Source organism: Charadrius vociferus, unplaced genomic scaffold (genome assembly GCF_000708025.1).
Source record: "Charadrius vociferus isolate BGI_N301 unplaced genomic scaffold, ASM70802v2 scaffold323, whole genome shotgun sequence".
NCBI lineage: Eukaryota > Metazoa > Chordata > Aves > Charadriiformes > Charadriidae > Charadrius > Charadrius vociferus.
Genome location: NW_009647692.1, coordinates 123426 through 137985, shown reverse-complemented (window position 1 = coordinate 137985; position 14560 = coordinate 123426). Strand labels below are relative to the sequence as shown.

Genomic DNA, 14560 nt, shown 5'->3' with positions numbered 1-14560 from the left:
CATACTTCAGCTGTTGCTGTTTCAGAATGCTGAATTATCCAGCCCTGTGTTTATGCTACTCAGCTGAACTGCCCAGAGGTATCTGGGAGGCTATTGCTATGTCCAGAATGGCAGTGCCACTTCCCTGTAATCACTTCAGTTGGTGCAATTATGTGAATGCACAAGCCAAAGATTTGGGAGAATCTGTGGCTAAGGAAGGGGTAGCGGAATTACACCCCCTTGCATCCAATGTGTGGTTTTGAAACTTTCTGCTATTGAAGAAACAATAATAAATATCTACGTATTTCTGAATAAAGAATAGGCAGGATTGTGTGTTAATCAGTAGACTAGTGAGGTTTTGAATGGCGAGGCGGTAATTACTTTCTTAGCATTTGTCAGCAGTGTTCTTGAAGTATGGGAGAATTACTGGGTGCCCAGGTGAGTTTCTGCAATGTGTAAAAGCCTTCTGATGATACGCAGAACCTGTGTCTGTATTTCTGTTTCGTTTGTATTCCAGCTTGTTGGTTTTGTGTATTGATTTTCTGCATTTTAAGATTCCAGTGCTTAATCTAGAAAAGGACAGCTCACGCCTGGGGAAGGTGAGGTCTGAGTAACATCACTTTCACCCTACAAGAACCCTTATTCAAGTTGAGATAGATCTTCAGGTAAACAGAGGGTTCTGTGTGCTTTTCCTGGTTTTCTTCTCTCTGGCGAATGAAATCCTAGAATATGTGGCTCCGCATAGACTGGTCAGATCTCACTCTCTGAGTCCTGTACTTAGAAGTACGGGACAATGAAAGGAGAGAGGCATAATGACTGCAGTGAGGGCCAAGGGCTACTGCAGTGGGTCTCACTGAACAGGACAGAAAACAGACCCAAGATCTCTTTCGTGTTATGATTCACCCAGACTGCAAGTGCAGTGTGAGACTACCCCGGCATCCGCGTGAGGTAGGAAGCCTATACAGGTGACATTGTGACATGTGTATTATATGACGTGCTTTGACAATGTGCAATGCACCATCATTGATAATCCAGGAATTTTGCCTGATTTCTACTCTGTAGCCCATGGGAAGGACTCATGTTGGAGAAACTCGTGGAGGACTGTCTCCCATGGGAGGGACCACATGCTGGAGCAGGGCAGAGTGTGAGGAGTCCTCCCATGAGGAGGAAGGAGCAGCAGAGAAAACGTGTGATCAACTGACTGCAACGCCCATTCCCGTCCCCCTGCACCGTTGCGGGGGAGGAGGGAGAGCCAGAGCTGCATAGGGCGGCTCAGCACTGTGCCTGGATAGAGGTTTTCAAGCGTTTTGCTCCCAGGAAAGCATTAGAACAAAGGCTGGGTTTTTGAAAGCTGTCAGCGTGTTTGGAGACCTGGTTGCTTTTGTAAACTTGGATGTGAGGAGGGCAGTTGGAACTCGGCACCGCTGCCCCTGCCCAGGACCAGCCAGGTGGTTTGGGTGCCTGCAAGGGAGCTGACCTTCTTGGGGAAGGAGATTTTGGCATGTTCTCCTATTCCTGTGTCTCCTCTCCACGTGCCAGATTTGAGAAGCCTAGCGGACTCTGTAGCTGGGGCATTTGCAGGTTAGTTAACAGACAAGACAAAACGAATGAGCAGAAAGTTTTCAATCTTGTCCACCCTGACCTTTCCTGACTGCATCTCTCGCTGTTACAACCCACTGGTTTCTGACTCTGTATGGGATTTGGGTACCTTTTTTGTTACTGTAATTTATGTAATGATACAATTAGCATGAATCAACATAATGATGGTATGAATCAATACAGCTGGAAAAATCTGTAAAATGTTGATAATGTCATCAGAGAGGTTCAGTCCAGCAAAGCCATGTTATTATTTTACCTCATTAAAGCTCTTCCAGTAAACAGTAAAACGCATAATTTCTCTGTAATCAGTTTCATTTCAGTGCCTAATGAAATTTCTGTCATTTTCTCTAGTAGGTCATACTGTCCATTTCTATATCCTACAGAGCTGTAGCTGCTGAATAGTCTTACCCTTTATATTGTCATCATGGTAGAGGAGATCCCCCAGTAACTTAAGTCTCTTGTATTTAACCTAAACAATAAAGCTGAATCTATGTAGACCCAAAATCTGATTATCTTCCAAAGTATACAATTGGCACATCTCTTGAAATAAAGGCATGTGTTGATGCCCTTACACATGCATGACATGCAGCCCCCCCATCCTTCCCCACTGTGGGACTGCTATGAATTCAGGCAAGTTCACTTCTTTGGGCAGCACAATGCTGAAATTCCTCGCTTGTGCTGCAAATCAGCAAAAAAAACACCTGGCTCCCCTTTGCCTTGCCCCCGCCCGATCTTCTCACTCTTTTTATGTTAAAACTGTACTTCTAGGTGCAGATTTTCAAAACGACACTGTACATTCTAATGTTACTGCAGCCTGAACTTTTAGCAGCATAGTGGTGTTGTGAAGACAGTTGAACTGTGCACATTGGTATGTCTGAAAGAAAAGAATACCTCGTATGCTTCCATAGAGTGATCTTTGTGTCATAATTTCTGTGATCTCTGATACTGCAAGTTGATATCATGCTTTTTTCTTTTTCTCAGCTAAAGTGAGAAAGTAGTTTTGAAAGAAGCCAAATTTTATGATACAGGGCTATTTTAACAATGGAATAGCAAATGTGATTCAAACAATGCCTAGAATCCTAGTGTCCAGTCATCTATGACATTCGTATGCGTGTGAAGCAAGGAACTGTCCTGCAGCCTGGCATTTGATGCGTTAGGGAAAAGGAACCACCCTCTGCTTTCTAAATTGTATCTTCAGAACAAGGGTTTCAAAGGAACAGCGCGCGAGTAATCCCAGGAAGTGTTTTGTGTGGTGCATTGCACTGTATGGATAACCAAAGAGGTTTGTGAGCATGTGATGAGGAGTCCTGGGTTTCCTGTTTGAGTATTCTCTTAAAGATAAATATTGTGGTTCACTGTAAGTTGGTGCCTCATGGCCCTGAAAAATCTTTTTTCACGACGCAAAACTAATGTTTCTCTGCTACTGGTTCTGTTGTGAGTTTAGATGTTAAAAAACTGACACTTTTTTGTATGATGACCTTCAGAAAAAAGTGAGTCTTCTAGACAGGCTTATGGAAACAACACTTTTAATTAGAAGCAGCTTTAAATTGCAGAGACTTCCAGAAAGCAATTGCATTTGGTGGAAGTTCACAGTTTATGGGTGTGTGTTGTTGCGTTTGTTTTCTGGTATTTTGGGTTTTGTTGTTGTATTGTTTTCTTTTGTACAAGTATTAAATGACTAATCCTGTAAATCCTTGCCTGCCAGAAAGGCAAGAATAATTACCGTGCTTTTAAATATGCAGAAACGTAGCCACAGACGTTAAATACATTTCTAGTTGCAGTAAGGAATGACAGTGGTAGAATCTGATGTAGAATTAGCTCTCAATCCTAATGCAGAAGAGTACACAGTGTTTGAAACATGTTTTGGACTAAATTCAGTGCTTTTAGAATAACCTGGCCAGACCCCGCTTTACTAGTGTTCTTGGTGAGGTGAAAATTACAGTCCCCTCCCTTATGGTCTGGCAGACTGCCGATAAACATACGTCAAATGGAGCGGAACCACAAACGCAGTGTGAACGCAGAATGCCAAAAAGAAGAGTAAACTGACTCATCTATAGCATTATGTGATGCATTTATTTTCTTCTGCCTTGCTGGGAGAAACAGAGGAAAATGTGTTTTAAATCCAGAAAGCTGTCAGTGAACTACTTTGGTATTATTATTTAGTACAGTCCTCTCTCATTCACTCCTAAAACTTTTATCTGTCATGGAGGGAGGAAGGCCTTCCAGTTTTTCTTGGAACAGCTAACCCATGTGAGATAAGTAGAATTTTAAGGCTGCAACACTGTAGTCAGCTGAAGTTTTAAATTGCAAATTTCTGGTGTTGACATTTAGAAGGGTTTCAAAGCCACCTCCTCCCCCCATGAGAGGGAGGAGGAGGTGTTACAGAGGTAGGAGGATTTATGTCTTGTATGGAATTTCATCACAGTCTGTAGAAGGGAAAAGCACATTTGCCTTCCCCAAAGAGCAGCACCCCACAACTTCAGCTGAAGTAATTCCCCTTCACTGAGATGTTGCAATATTTAATTTCTCTGTTTAAGTCCACTGAGGTACAGGAATAAAAGGTGATATCTAAAGACAGCCTGGCACCTTTAGTTCATAATTTTTGTCTTTTAAACAAAAGACAGGCATAGTTTGACCACGTCATAGTTCTCATAAAGAACTTTTACTGGTCTCAGTTGCTTCTTACTACATGGGAGTGATTATATTTAGGCATAGGTTGATATGCTGGACTTAGCAGTAAATCATGGGAATTTTGCCATTTTGGCACATTTTAATAAATGACAACTAATTTTTAGCTTTTAGTATTCTGTGTCTTAAAAAGAAATTAATATTGTGGAGAACAATGGCATATAAGGTAAAGAAGCAAGCATCATGAAATGAGTAGGAAAACTTATTAATAGGAGCACATTTAACGGATAAAGCAGAATGCATCTCTACTGTTGTAGGTACCACTAGAGTTTGTATTTCAAAGTAAACCGATTTGTTGTTCCTAGGTCAGTATTAGTTGGTTCATCGCTTGCTAGCAGACTGAACAAACAAACTCAACTTGTCAATGGTTTAGGTGTTAAACTCTTCCTCTCAGGTTTACTTGTAGATGTTGTGTGTTTCCTGTCTTAATTAAAAAGTCACTGCTAAGAAAGTGAGATGGTAGCAGAATCAATCACATTGTAGATGCTTTAAATTCTAAATGGGAAACCATCAGGTTTCAGTTTTGCTACTCTCTTTTTAGCATCTTTTAAAAAAAGCCATTTCAGTGCTGTAAAACTGGAGTTTTCATAATACTGTTAGAAAGTGAAAGAGACTATCCTACCAAATATCTGGTTTGTGGGTTATAGTGGCCATTGGGTACTAATTTTTAAAGAACTGTTATGTTTTGAAGGCCAAGAAAAACCTAAATATTATGTTCCAATGTCTTGTAATTCAGAGAAGGACTGAGGTTGCAAGGGACCTCTAGAGGTTTTATAGCCCAACTCCTCTGCTCAAAGTAGGGTCATTTACAGCAGATTGCTTAGGGCTGTGTCCAGACAGGTTTTGAATATCTCTAAGTGTGGAGACTCCAAGCAACCCATTCCAGTGTTTAACCACTCTCACAGTAAAAAAAGTTCTTTCCTGTATTTTAACAGTATTTCCTGTATTTCACTTTGTGCCCATTGCCTCTTGTCCTTTCAATGACTATCATGAAGAGGACTCAGGCTCCATCTTCTTTACTTCCTCATATCAGGTACACATATTGATGAGATTTCCCCCACATACCCGAAGCCTTCTGTTCTCAAGAACAAATAGTCCCATCTCTCTTAGTCTCTTCTCATGTCAGGTTCTCCTCATCTCTGTCTCCCTTTGCTGGTCTTGCTCTGGTGAGTCCATGTCTGTCTTACACTAAGGGGCCCAGAACTGTACACAGCAGTGCAGATGTCGTCTCACCAGTGCTGAGTAGAAGGGAATGATCACCTCCGCTGACCTACAGACACTCTTCCAAATGCAGTCCAGGATGTGGTTGGCACTCTACTGCAAGGGCACATTGCTGGGTCCAGGTCAACTTGTTGTCCACCAGAATACTCAGGTCCTTTTCTGCAAAGCTGCTTTCCAGATGATTAGTCCCCAGCCTGTGCTGTTAAAGTGGGGTTATTCCTCCCCAGATGCTGGACTTCGCATTTCAGTTGGTTGAACTTTATGAGATTCGCTTTCACCCATTTCTCCAGTCTGTTGAGATACTTCTGGATGACAGCACAACCATCTGGTGTTTCAGCTGCTCCCCAGAGTTTTGTATGGTCTGCAAGCTTGCTGACAGTACACTCCGTCCCATCATCTGGGTCATTAATAAAGATGCTAAACAGGACTGGAACCAGTTGTGACCCGTTGGGGTACACCACTAGTCAATGGCTACCATCTGGACTTTGTGCTGCTGATCACAACCCTTTAAACCTGGTGGGTCAGCCAGTTTTCAGTACATCTCACTGTCCACCTACGTAGCCCACACTTTCTCAGTTTCTCTATAAGGTTGGTATGAGAGATGGTATTGAAAGCCCTAGTGAAGTTGAGAGAAACAACATCCAGTGCTCTCTCTTCATCCACCCAGCCAGTCATCTCATCACAGAAGGCTATCAGGTTGGTTAGGCATGATTTTCCCTTTGTAAATCCATGCTGACTACTAGCAGTCACTTTCTTGTCCTTATGTTTGGAAACAAAGCACAGTGGCCACTAGAATACTTCTTAGAGAAGTATTCTCTAGAGCAGCAAATCAGAAGTTTGATGTTTTTCTTCTTGCCTCCTCTTTCTTTACCTGAGAAATCAGCGTTACAGAATCTGATTGCAGAACCCTGTAAGCTAAAATGTAAGTGGGCTTCAGTGTGTTTTTTGCAAAGCTTTGCGCATCTCTTCTGATGTAGATGTCTCATAAGTGCTGTAAGAGACAGGAGGATGGAACATTCCTTTAATTTGTAAGGAAGAGATTGGCCCCATGTATAAAAGTTGACAACACTGCTAATCAAATTTCATCCTACAGCTGTTGCCTAGGTAACTAAGACATGCAGCTGTAGAAAAAAGACTGCATTATGAAGAGACCGTGAAGATCCTGTAGCAATTCTCTTCAATGACTGAAGAAACACAGGGGAGGAAGTGGATACTGCTATATCATCATCTTTTTTGTCCCCAAGGACAGAGAAGATTTGTTCAGAGGGCAAACCTTTTCATAACCAGCTGTAGGAGTTTTGTAGAATAGAATAGAATATTTTCAGTTGGAAGGGACCTCCAACGATCATGTAGTCCAACTGCCTGACCACTTCAGGGCTTACCAAAAGTTAAGACATATTACTAAGGGCATTGTCCAAATGCCTCTTAAACAGTGACAGGTCTGGGGCATCGACCACCTCTCTGGGGAGCCTGTTGCAGTGTTTGACCACTCTCTCTGCAAAGAAATGCTTCCCAAGTTTTGTTTCCCAAGGCCGGACAGTGGACAGTCTCATGGTCTTAAAGCTGACACTGTGAATGTTCTACCACTTATAGCAGGTTGCTGTCCAGCCAGTCTGCCTAAGAAGTAGTCACAAGTAGGTCTTTGGGTCTGTTTGGTTGTTCTAGTTTTGTCGATTGGTCGTGCTCCAAAGTCAGTGCAGAGACTTTCATTGTTGTGTTTATAACAGAGGATGTTGCATGCACGATCCTGTTGTGAAAAGGTATTAGCAAAGCTCTGTGTTTCTCTGCAATGGCTCTACCTATTTTTCAGGTTACCGGGGTTTTTGAGGAAAAACTCTCTTTTGCTTTATCATCTGTTACTTCTATTTTGCATCCTGGTAATGGAGCACTACAGTTACTTCTGGGAGTTTCCCAGGTAGTCACAGCAGTTTGTGGAAGAGCTGGATGCTGAAGGTCTTTGGAGAAAGTTCACTTGCCTATATATAGGTTTTTAGTGCTATTTAAGACATATCAGATTATCTAAAATACCTGTGTGGGAGGTGCAGAGATGATGCAGAACCTCGGGTGAGCTTTTCTGTTGCTGCTCCAGAAAGGCAGAAATGTCTAACAGCAGCCGTACCAGTACTACGTACCTCTGTATAAGGACCTGAATCCTGTTCTAAGTGTTGCTGTTAAGAGTGGAAGAGCCCTCTAATATGTAGGGCTGCATGAGACCTTGTCTGTTGTTCTTTTTGTCCACAGGATTTTCTGTGAACTGATCTTTCTGTCCTGAAACTAGAAATGTGCCTTATCTCCATAGATGTCTGTAAAAGATGAGGCAGCCAAATACTTATATGATCAATTATGTCTCTTTTCCTTTCAGGTGATTTATATAGAGCCTCTTTAAGAAAGCAAAGGTTCCCGGCACAAGGCAGTATTGAAATACACGAGGACAATGAGGTGAGACTGTTTCCCAAAACAAGCTGTGCTGATTTCCAAGGACTAGACATGTGGAAATACTCTCATATTGTATTATGGAATTATAAACCTATTTAATGGCGTAGGGTGTCCTTTATTATTTCCCTTATTCAGCAGGTGCACGTGCAATCACTGAAAATCATTACAATCTTTTTGGACATTGCATAATTAACTTACGTGGAAATATGGTCTGGTTCTCTGAACAAAAATTGTTACGTCTACCTAATACTTAGTGGAAATGCAGGTTTTCTGAAGCAGATTCAGCAGCAGTCATGAAATTGATGGTCACAGAATTGCTTCTTTTTAGAAGCAGCAAAGAATCTAAACAAGTTTTGTTCCTTCCAGTTAACTGATAAGGTCCTCTGTTCACACATAGGACAGGCAGCAGAAATGTCTACTTTTCCATTTTTGAAGAATTCCAGTCCTACAGTCCCTTGAGCCCCTTGTCTCAGTCATGGCTGAACTACTGCTGAGAGGCAAATTGATTTCATTCCCTTTGAGTCCTCCTGTGAAGGACACCAGTTAAATCCAGCTGAGACACTTTTTGTAACAGTGACTTTAGCAGCGTTGAATTTTTCCCTCTGTTTTGAAGCTTTCAGTTCCTCCAACACATCAGCAGTGCCACTTATTTACAAGGTGGCATTGGCTGTGGAAGGAGCTACTCTTAGCTTTTACAGGGAATTGCATTTCTCTTCTGAATAACTGGAATGGGACCACATGAAGAGGGAAATTTTAAGTTAGAGCAAGGAAAAGTAGAACCTTAAAAATTCTTACAAAATCCAGCACTAAGCAGATATAAGGCAGGTGAGCAAAATGATTTCACAATGAATACTTCTACTGGATACTAAAAATCATGGGCTGAGCAGAGATACTGGCTTTATGGAACAAATTACAATTCTCTCATTTTCAGCCACCTCTCTGTCACCAATATACAGGTGCTAAAGTTACCAACTTCTGTCTTATACATGTAAACAACATTTCCACCCTTACCCTCGCTAAACTGCAGCCTGAAATGTGTGTGTGTTTATTGTCAGCTTTTCTGATTAAAGTTATTCTTATTAAACTCAGAGCAATTCTTCTCATTTTATATTTACTGTTGAAGACTGTGGCTTTTGTTCCAGAACTTAAGAATAAAGTGCCCAGAACGTTGCCTGATTCTCAGTAAATCACCCAATCTAGCAATTAACAGTCCTCAAACAAATACAAGAAGTGTTACTGTTATTTTTATTTTGTGATCATATTTGCTCAGGAACTAGAATTCTCCAGGAATCATGTGGCCCAAAGCAAAGAAGAAAATGGCACTCAAGATTTAAAAAAAAAAAAAAAAAAAAAAAACCACAAAAAAATTTCTCCTAATCTTTTAATGTATTACTGAACTCTTTGAGTGCACATAACTCTCAAGGGGTAAAGAAGAAAAAAAAGTGGAGCTGTGAGACATTCAAAATGTTTTTCCAGTCTCAAGTAGATAACATCTTGTTTATTCTACAGAGCACACAGATTATTATCTGTGTATGCACATATTCACATATTCATAAATGTATTTGTGAGGTTTATGGATATCAGCAATGATACATTTTTTACTCTTTCAGTAAATGTCTGGGTAAGCTAGCCCCATTTTTCATTTTAGTAAGAAGTTGCCAGTCTCAAAAGGCTGAGATAACTGTATCATCTGCTTTTGCTTGATGCTTTCATTGGCAGAGAAATCTGTCTTTTCAGAACCTGTGATGATCTGAGTTAGAACCTTTCCAGTAAATGCAGCAGCCTCATTCATGATAGCTAGACAGATGTTCGCTTAGGCTTCCTGTGGATGTTGGAATTCTTCTCCAGTCTCAATATATTTAAAATAGCTTTTGATATACACAAAGCTGTTTATAATCTTTGTTGATCTGAAATCTACATCTGTGCTGCAAAGGTTTTCTGGCCGAGCATACATAGTGTGCTTTACCTGGTTCAGACATAGTTGAATTAAATGGAACACAGGGCATACACCCACCACCCCTCCCAGCGAAGGCAAGTATCACAAAAAAATCACAGTGGGGTTGGGAGAAAAAATCATTGCTCACTGCTTGTGAACAGTGACACCAAGTATACCAACGCTGTCCATAAAAATGCTTCCTCCCTTCTTATTCCCTGTTTTTCTCACAGGAAGGAGTTCAACACCAAAACTGCAAAACTCATGTGCTAATTTTGATCCTACATGGGGGGAACATCTTAGACACTGGAGGTGTGGACCACAGCAGCAAGCTGGCAGACATCAACACCTTCAGTTCTGTGTTTGAGAAAGTGACCCGAGCCCATTTTCCTGCTGCTTTGGGCCACATCTTAATCAGACTTGTTCCCTGCCCAGCAATCTGTTCAGCAGCTTTCTCTCTTGTTTCCAAGTAAGTTCATTTGCATTTTCTAATGTTTGGCTTTGCAGTGTGGTTTTGAATGGCTTTCTGTGACCTGTCTTTTTCGTAATGAAATGTTGCAAATCCTTCTTAATCTTTTGCTTACTGCAAGACTTGGAACAATCTTTCATCCTTTTCTAAGCAAATGTATTTGTCAAAAAAAGAAAAAAACAAAACAAACACAAAGAACCATCAAAACCAGAAAACTAAAACCCGTGGTGGACTACAGCCTATTGTCCCTATGCACCCAAAATAAAAAAAAAAATCCAGAAGAAATCTGGACAGAAGAAGAAAACTGTGATAACTGTTAACTTTTCCTCCCCCTCCCAAATATGACCCCCAAAAAATCAGTAGTCAACTTTTATCTTATTTTAAAATTGAAACATAGCTAGATCTGCCTATGGATATGCCAAATGATGTTTGTCTATCTTATTTATCTGTTCATTGTTTGGCCATTGTAGGGACAGGATGTTATAGAAAATCCTCCTGATAGTTTTAATGTTTCCTGTTTTAGAAACAAAAATGGCGTGTTGCTAACATCGATTTATGAATAAAGTGGAGATTGTGAAGCGTTGCTGAGAAACTTAGACTAGTTTGAGTAAACTCTGCTTTTCACTGGAAATTGAGAACAGAAATAAATATCTCAAACGAGTGATTTAACATGTTGTCTTGGTGAGACGTCATCATGGTTTTTACATTTTAAGATGACAAAAATTTAGTATTGTTCATTCCCAATAGCAGCTACTGCACTTTGTGTCCTGAAGTGTTTTATGGTAGACCACTCATTTATTGTCATTAACCTATAAGAACGGCGTATACAGAAGTGTCTTGGGTGGGCTACAAAAGATGCATCTCTAGGAAACAGTGCTTTTAGCTAATGAAGGTATCAGTTCACAGTACAACTAGAATTTGGTTGCATGCATCATGAAAGGAGTCTATCAGCTTTGATGGAATTTCCAGTCTGAGCAGATCCATTTGCTAACTGATATTTATAAATGGAGATGTCACTCATGAGGTTGCCCTTGCTGACATGAGAGATGGGTGGTTTGCTTTCAGCCATTTGGTAGGTCACATGCATAAAGGTCAATAGACCCCAGTCCAGTGCTTCTAGTGAGCAACTGGGAGAGAACGCTGTGCATTACAGCGGATACTGGGTCAGCTCTTGATTAATGAAGAGCACTAGACAAATATGTCTTAAACATCTTGTCATTGATAAAATTAGTAAATTTCTGAACTAGCATAACTCCGCAAACTACAGCTCACTGAGCTATAGTATGGTTATGCTACATGACATTCACATTTACGTTTCTAGCTGTCAGGTCCTGTTTCTGTCTGAGACCAGGTTCTGCTAGGAAACAGTTACTACTTGCTATATGAACAAGAAGTAATGATTTCAGTTTAGGAAGCAGCTTATTACGGAAAAAAAAATAGCTTGCTGGGTTTGGGATTTGAGGAGAGTTTTGGGGATGTTGGAATTTTTGGAGGGAGGTTGGTTTTTTTGGGGGGGTGTAAGATAATTCTCACAAAGAGACGAAAGTCTCGTAGTGTCTGGGTTGAAGACATAGTTCATCAGATCACATTGGCATTAAGGCTGGTGGCTTTCTGAGATTCCTGGTAGTCACTTCTGCATTTGAAAATTATTGTAGTGTAAAAAGCTGTGATAATATTACGGTACAAAACCAAGTCACTATGAAATACTAAATGCAACTTGCAGAGAAAGAGTAGTTAGCAACTGCATCTCAGAGACCTGCTTAGTCTAGTATTTCATAGAATCATAGGATCATTTCGGTTGGAAAAGACCTTTAAGTTCACCGACTCCAACCATCAACCCAATGCTGCCAAGTCCACCACTAAACCATGTCCCTCAGCATCAAATCTACATATCTTTTAAATACTGCCAGGGATGGGGACTCCACTACTTCTGCACTCAAAGGAAGAACGCAACTCTGAACTGTTAACAATGATAGTTTTGAAGTTCCTGTGTGCGTGCTCATGTGAAAGGTATTGTCGCCTTGCAAAACTGTTGCCACTATTAATTTTAACAATTGTTATGTTTATGGCAGTAGCAATTTCAGATATGCACTCTTTTTGACAATGCTGTGAGATGTGAGAAATGACATGTAGCAACTCCTTCTGGAGAGGAAATACGGCTCTAGTTGTAGTGCCCACTTGGGGGTCAGGACATGTGAAGGCTATTCGTGCATCTGTAACAAATTTCCTGGTTGACCATAAATGAGAAAACCAGTCTGTTGGTGCCTGACTTCTCAAATCTGGTGAACAGAAACAAGGCTGACATGATACAAGGAGGAATTTTTCTGTCGTTAACCAAAGGCCTAACATAAAGCCTGAGAAAGAAACAGGAAGGTTTCTGCTGCCTGGATTGTGCCTCTAGCCTAGGATATATGAGAAAATCTTAAGGGTGTAGGGGTAAGAGAGTACCGTGGTTAAGGCGTGTTCCCTGAATGCTGGAAAGGAGGCAGCTGTGCTGAAACTCTGCTCTGACGAGTGGAACCTCGTTAAGCATGAGAGGAGGTGATTGTGAGGGAAGGAAAGTGATCTGGGTGTTTCTTTGTCAGATTATTAAGACCAAGGAACAAAGGCTGATTTTAGGCTATATGGTTGAGGAGATGTTACACTTTCATTCCAAGCCTATTAAATGGCCAGGTAGCCTTATAAGCAATAGCGTCACCAACTTAATTTTATCCACACCACCACCCCCCCATCCCGTCCCCAACTTTTCCGTGCGGCATTACTTGCATGCTAAATGAATGAAAGTTTTAGCAGGTGTTGAGCAAACTTCCCACTGAGTGCTGTATGATTGATTGACTTCCACATCGTCATAATGACGTGGCTCTAGTGAAATGAATTTAGAAATAAGAAATGGAATTTTCCATTGGATGTATCCACTTAAGTAGCTGCTCTTCCTTGCCCACTTTTTCAGTCTTGAAATTCACTCAGTAAATGAGAGAACCCTTTCAGGTGTCTTTCCTTAGTGGTATTTTCCTTGACATAAATATTTTAAATGGCATGATAGAGAAAGGAGAAACGCATGCTCTTGAGCCTGCTTCAGCTCTTCTACAAGTGTAAACCAGGCATAACCAGTGAACTGTGTAGGGATGGGGAGGAGAGAATCTGATTTGCTTGATTTCTTCTTGTCTAACCAAAGAGAAACTTCTCTTGGTTTTGACTGGGGCTCCCCGTAAGTCGTTGTCACTTTTATAGTCTTTTTGTTGCAGTATGGTGACCAATGTTACATTTGAACCTCATGTAGAGCAGAAAACCCTGTAGAAGAGTTGAGGAGGTCTAAAACCACGTTTTGGACCATAAGAGGCAGCTATGGTCCAGATGAGAGTTAGAGGGGAGAGACAGGGAATACTTTTAAGTTCTGAAATACTGACTGGACTTAAAGCTGTGACAGGCACATAGGGAGAAGAGGTGGCAGGGTGCAGACCAGACTGGTGGAAGGTGTGCCTGATGGTTCGCATTAAGAGGGGATACACTGAAACAACCAGGAAGGGAGAAGGGTGTATGTCCCAGTCACTGCCCTGTAAAGCAGGACGACTGAGAGGAGGTGAAGCATCAGAGAGTGTTTGGGAGATCATCCTTGCCCATTCAGGCCATTGGTTAACACAGGGCTTGGTAGTGTCTCTTCGTTATCCTGTAATGTGGTGCCCGCCGGTCTCAACTATCTGGAAGAAGAGCTGGTGGAGTGGAAGGAAGAGTGTGTGCTGGCAGTCCAAATGAACAGAGCTCCCACTTTCTCTCTCTGTTTTTTGATTCCCTCTTGTTGCAGCACATGGTATTCAGCCAGACTGAAAATAGGCAAGCTGGATGTTGGAATGTCCTATAGAATCATTCCCAGCACTGGCATAAGATTAGTATTGCCTTGGTATGTTCTTGTGTGGAGCTGCTTGTGATGTACAAAAGGAGAGATGATTCCCTGCTCTCACATTTCTGCAGCTCTACACCAGCAACTTTCACGGCCAGAGCTCCAGGATGCAGTTGTGGAGCATAAACTTGTGGTAAACATTCCATTTAGCAAACTGGGGGGGAGGAAGTGTGGTTTTAATTACTGTAATGTTTCATTGAGGGTAAGCCAGATGACTGACTAAGCAGCAGCACAAGATTTTTTGTTTGGTTTGAATGGATCTTCCATCTTCTGAATGTGCAGGCATAGCGCGTGCCAAGGCAGTACAACCTTCTGTTTACCTTGGCATTGGTTTTGG

The 14560-nt window shown here is 41.4% G+C and overlaps 1 protein-coding gene across 1 annotated transcript in view; it reads left to right on the top strand.

Annotated features, from left to right (window-relative positions):
* PITPNM3 (PITPNM family member 3) overlaps positions 1-14560 on the top strand; it is a 93797-nt gene that overhangs the window by 40846 nt on the left and 38391 nt on the right. The window contains exons 4-5 of the mRNA XM_009881438.1: positions 7850-7926; positions 10090-10325. Of these exons, the coding sequence (XP_009879740.1) occupies positions 7850-7926; positions 10090-10325 (313 nt within the window). The remainder of the gene's footprint in view (positions 1-7849; positions 7927-10089; positions 10326-14560) is intronic.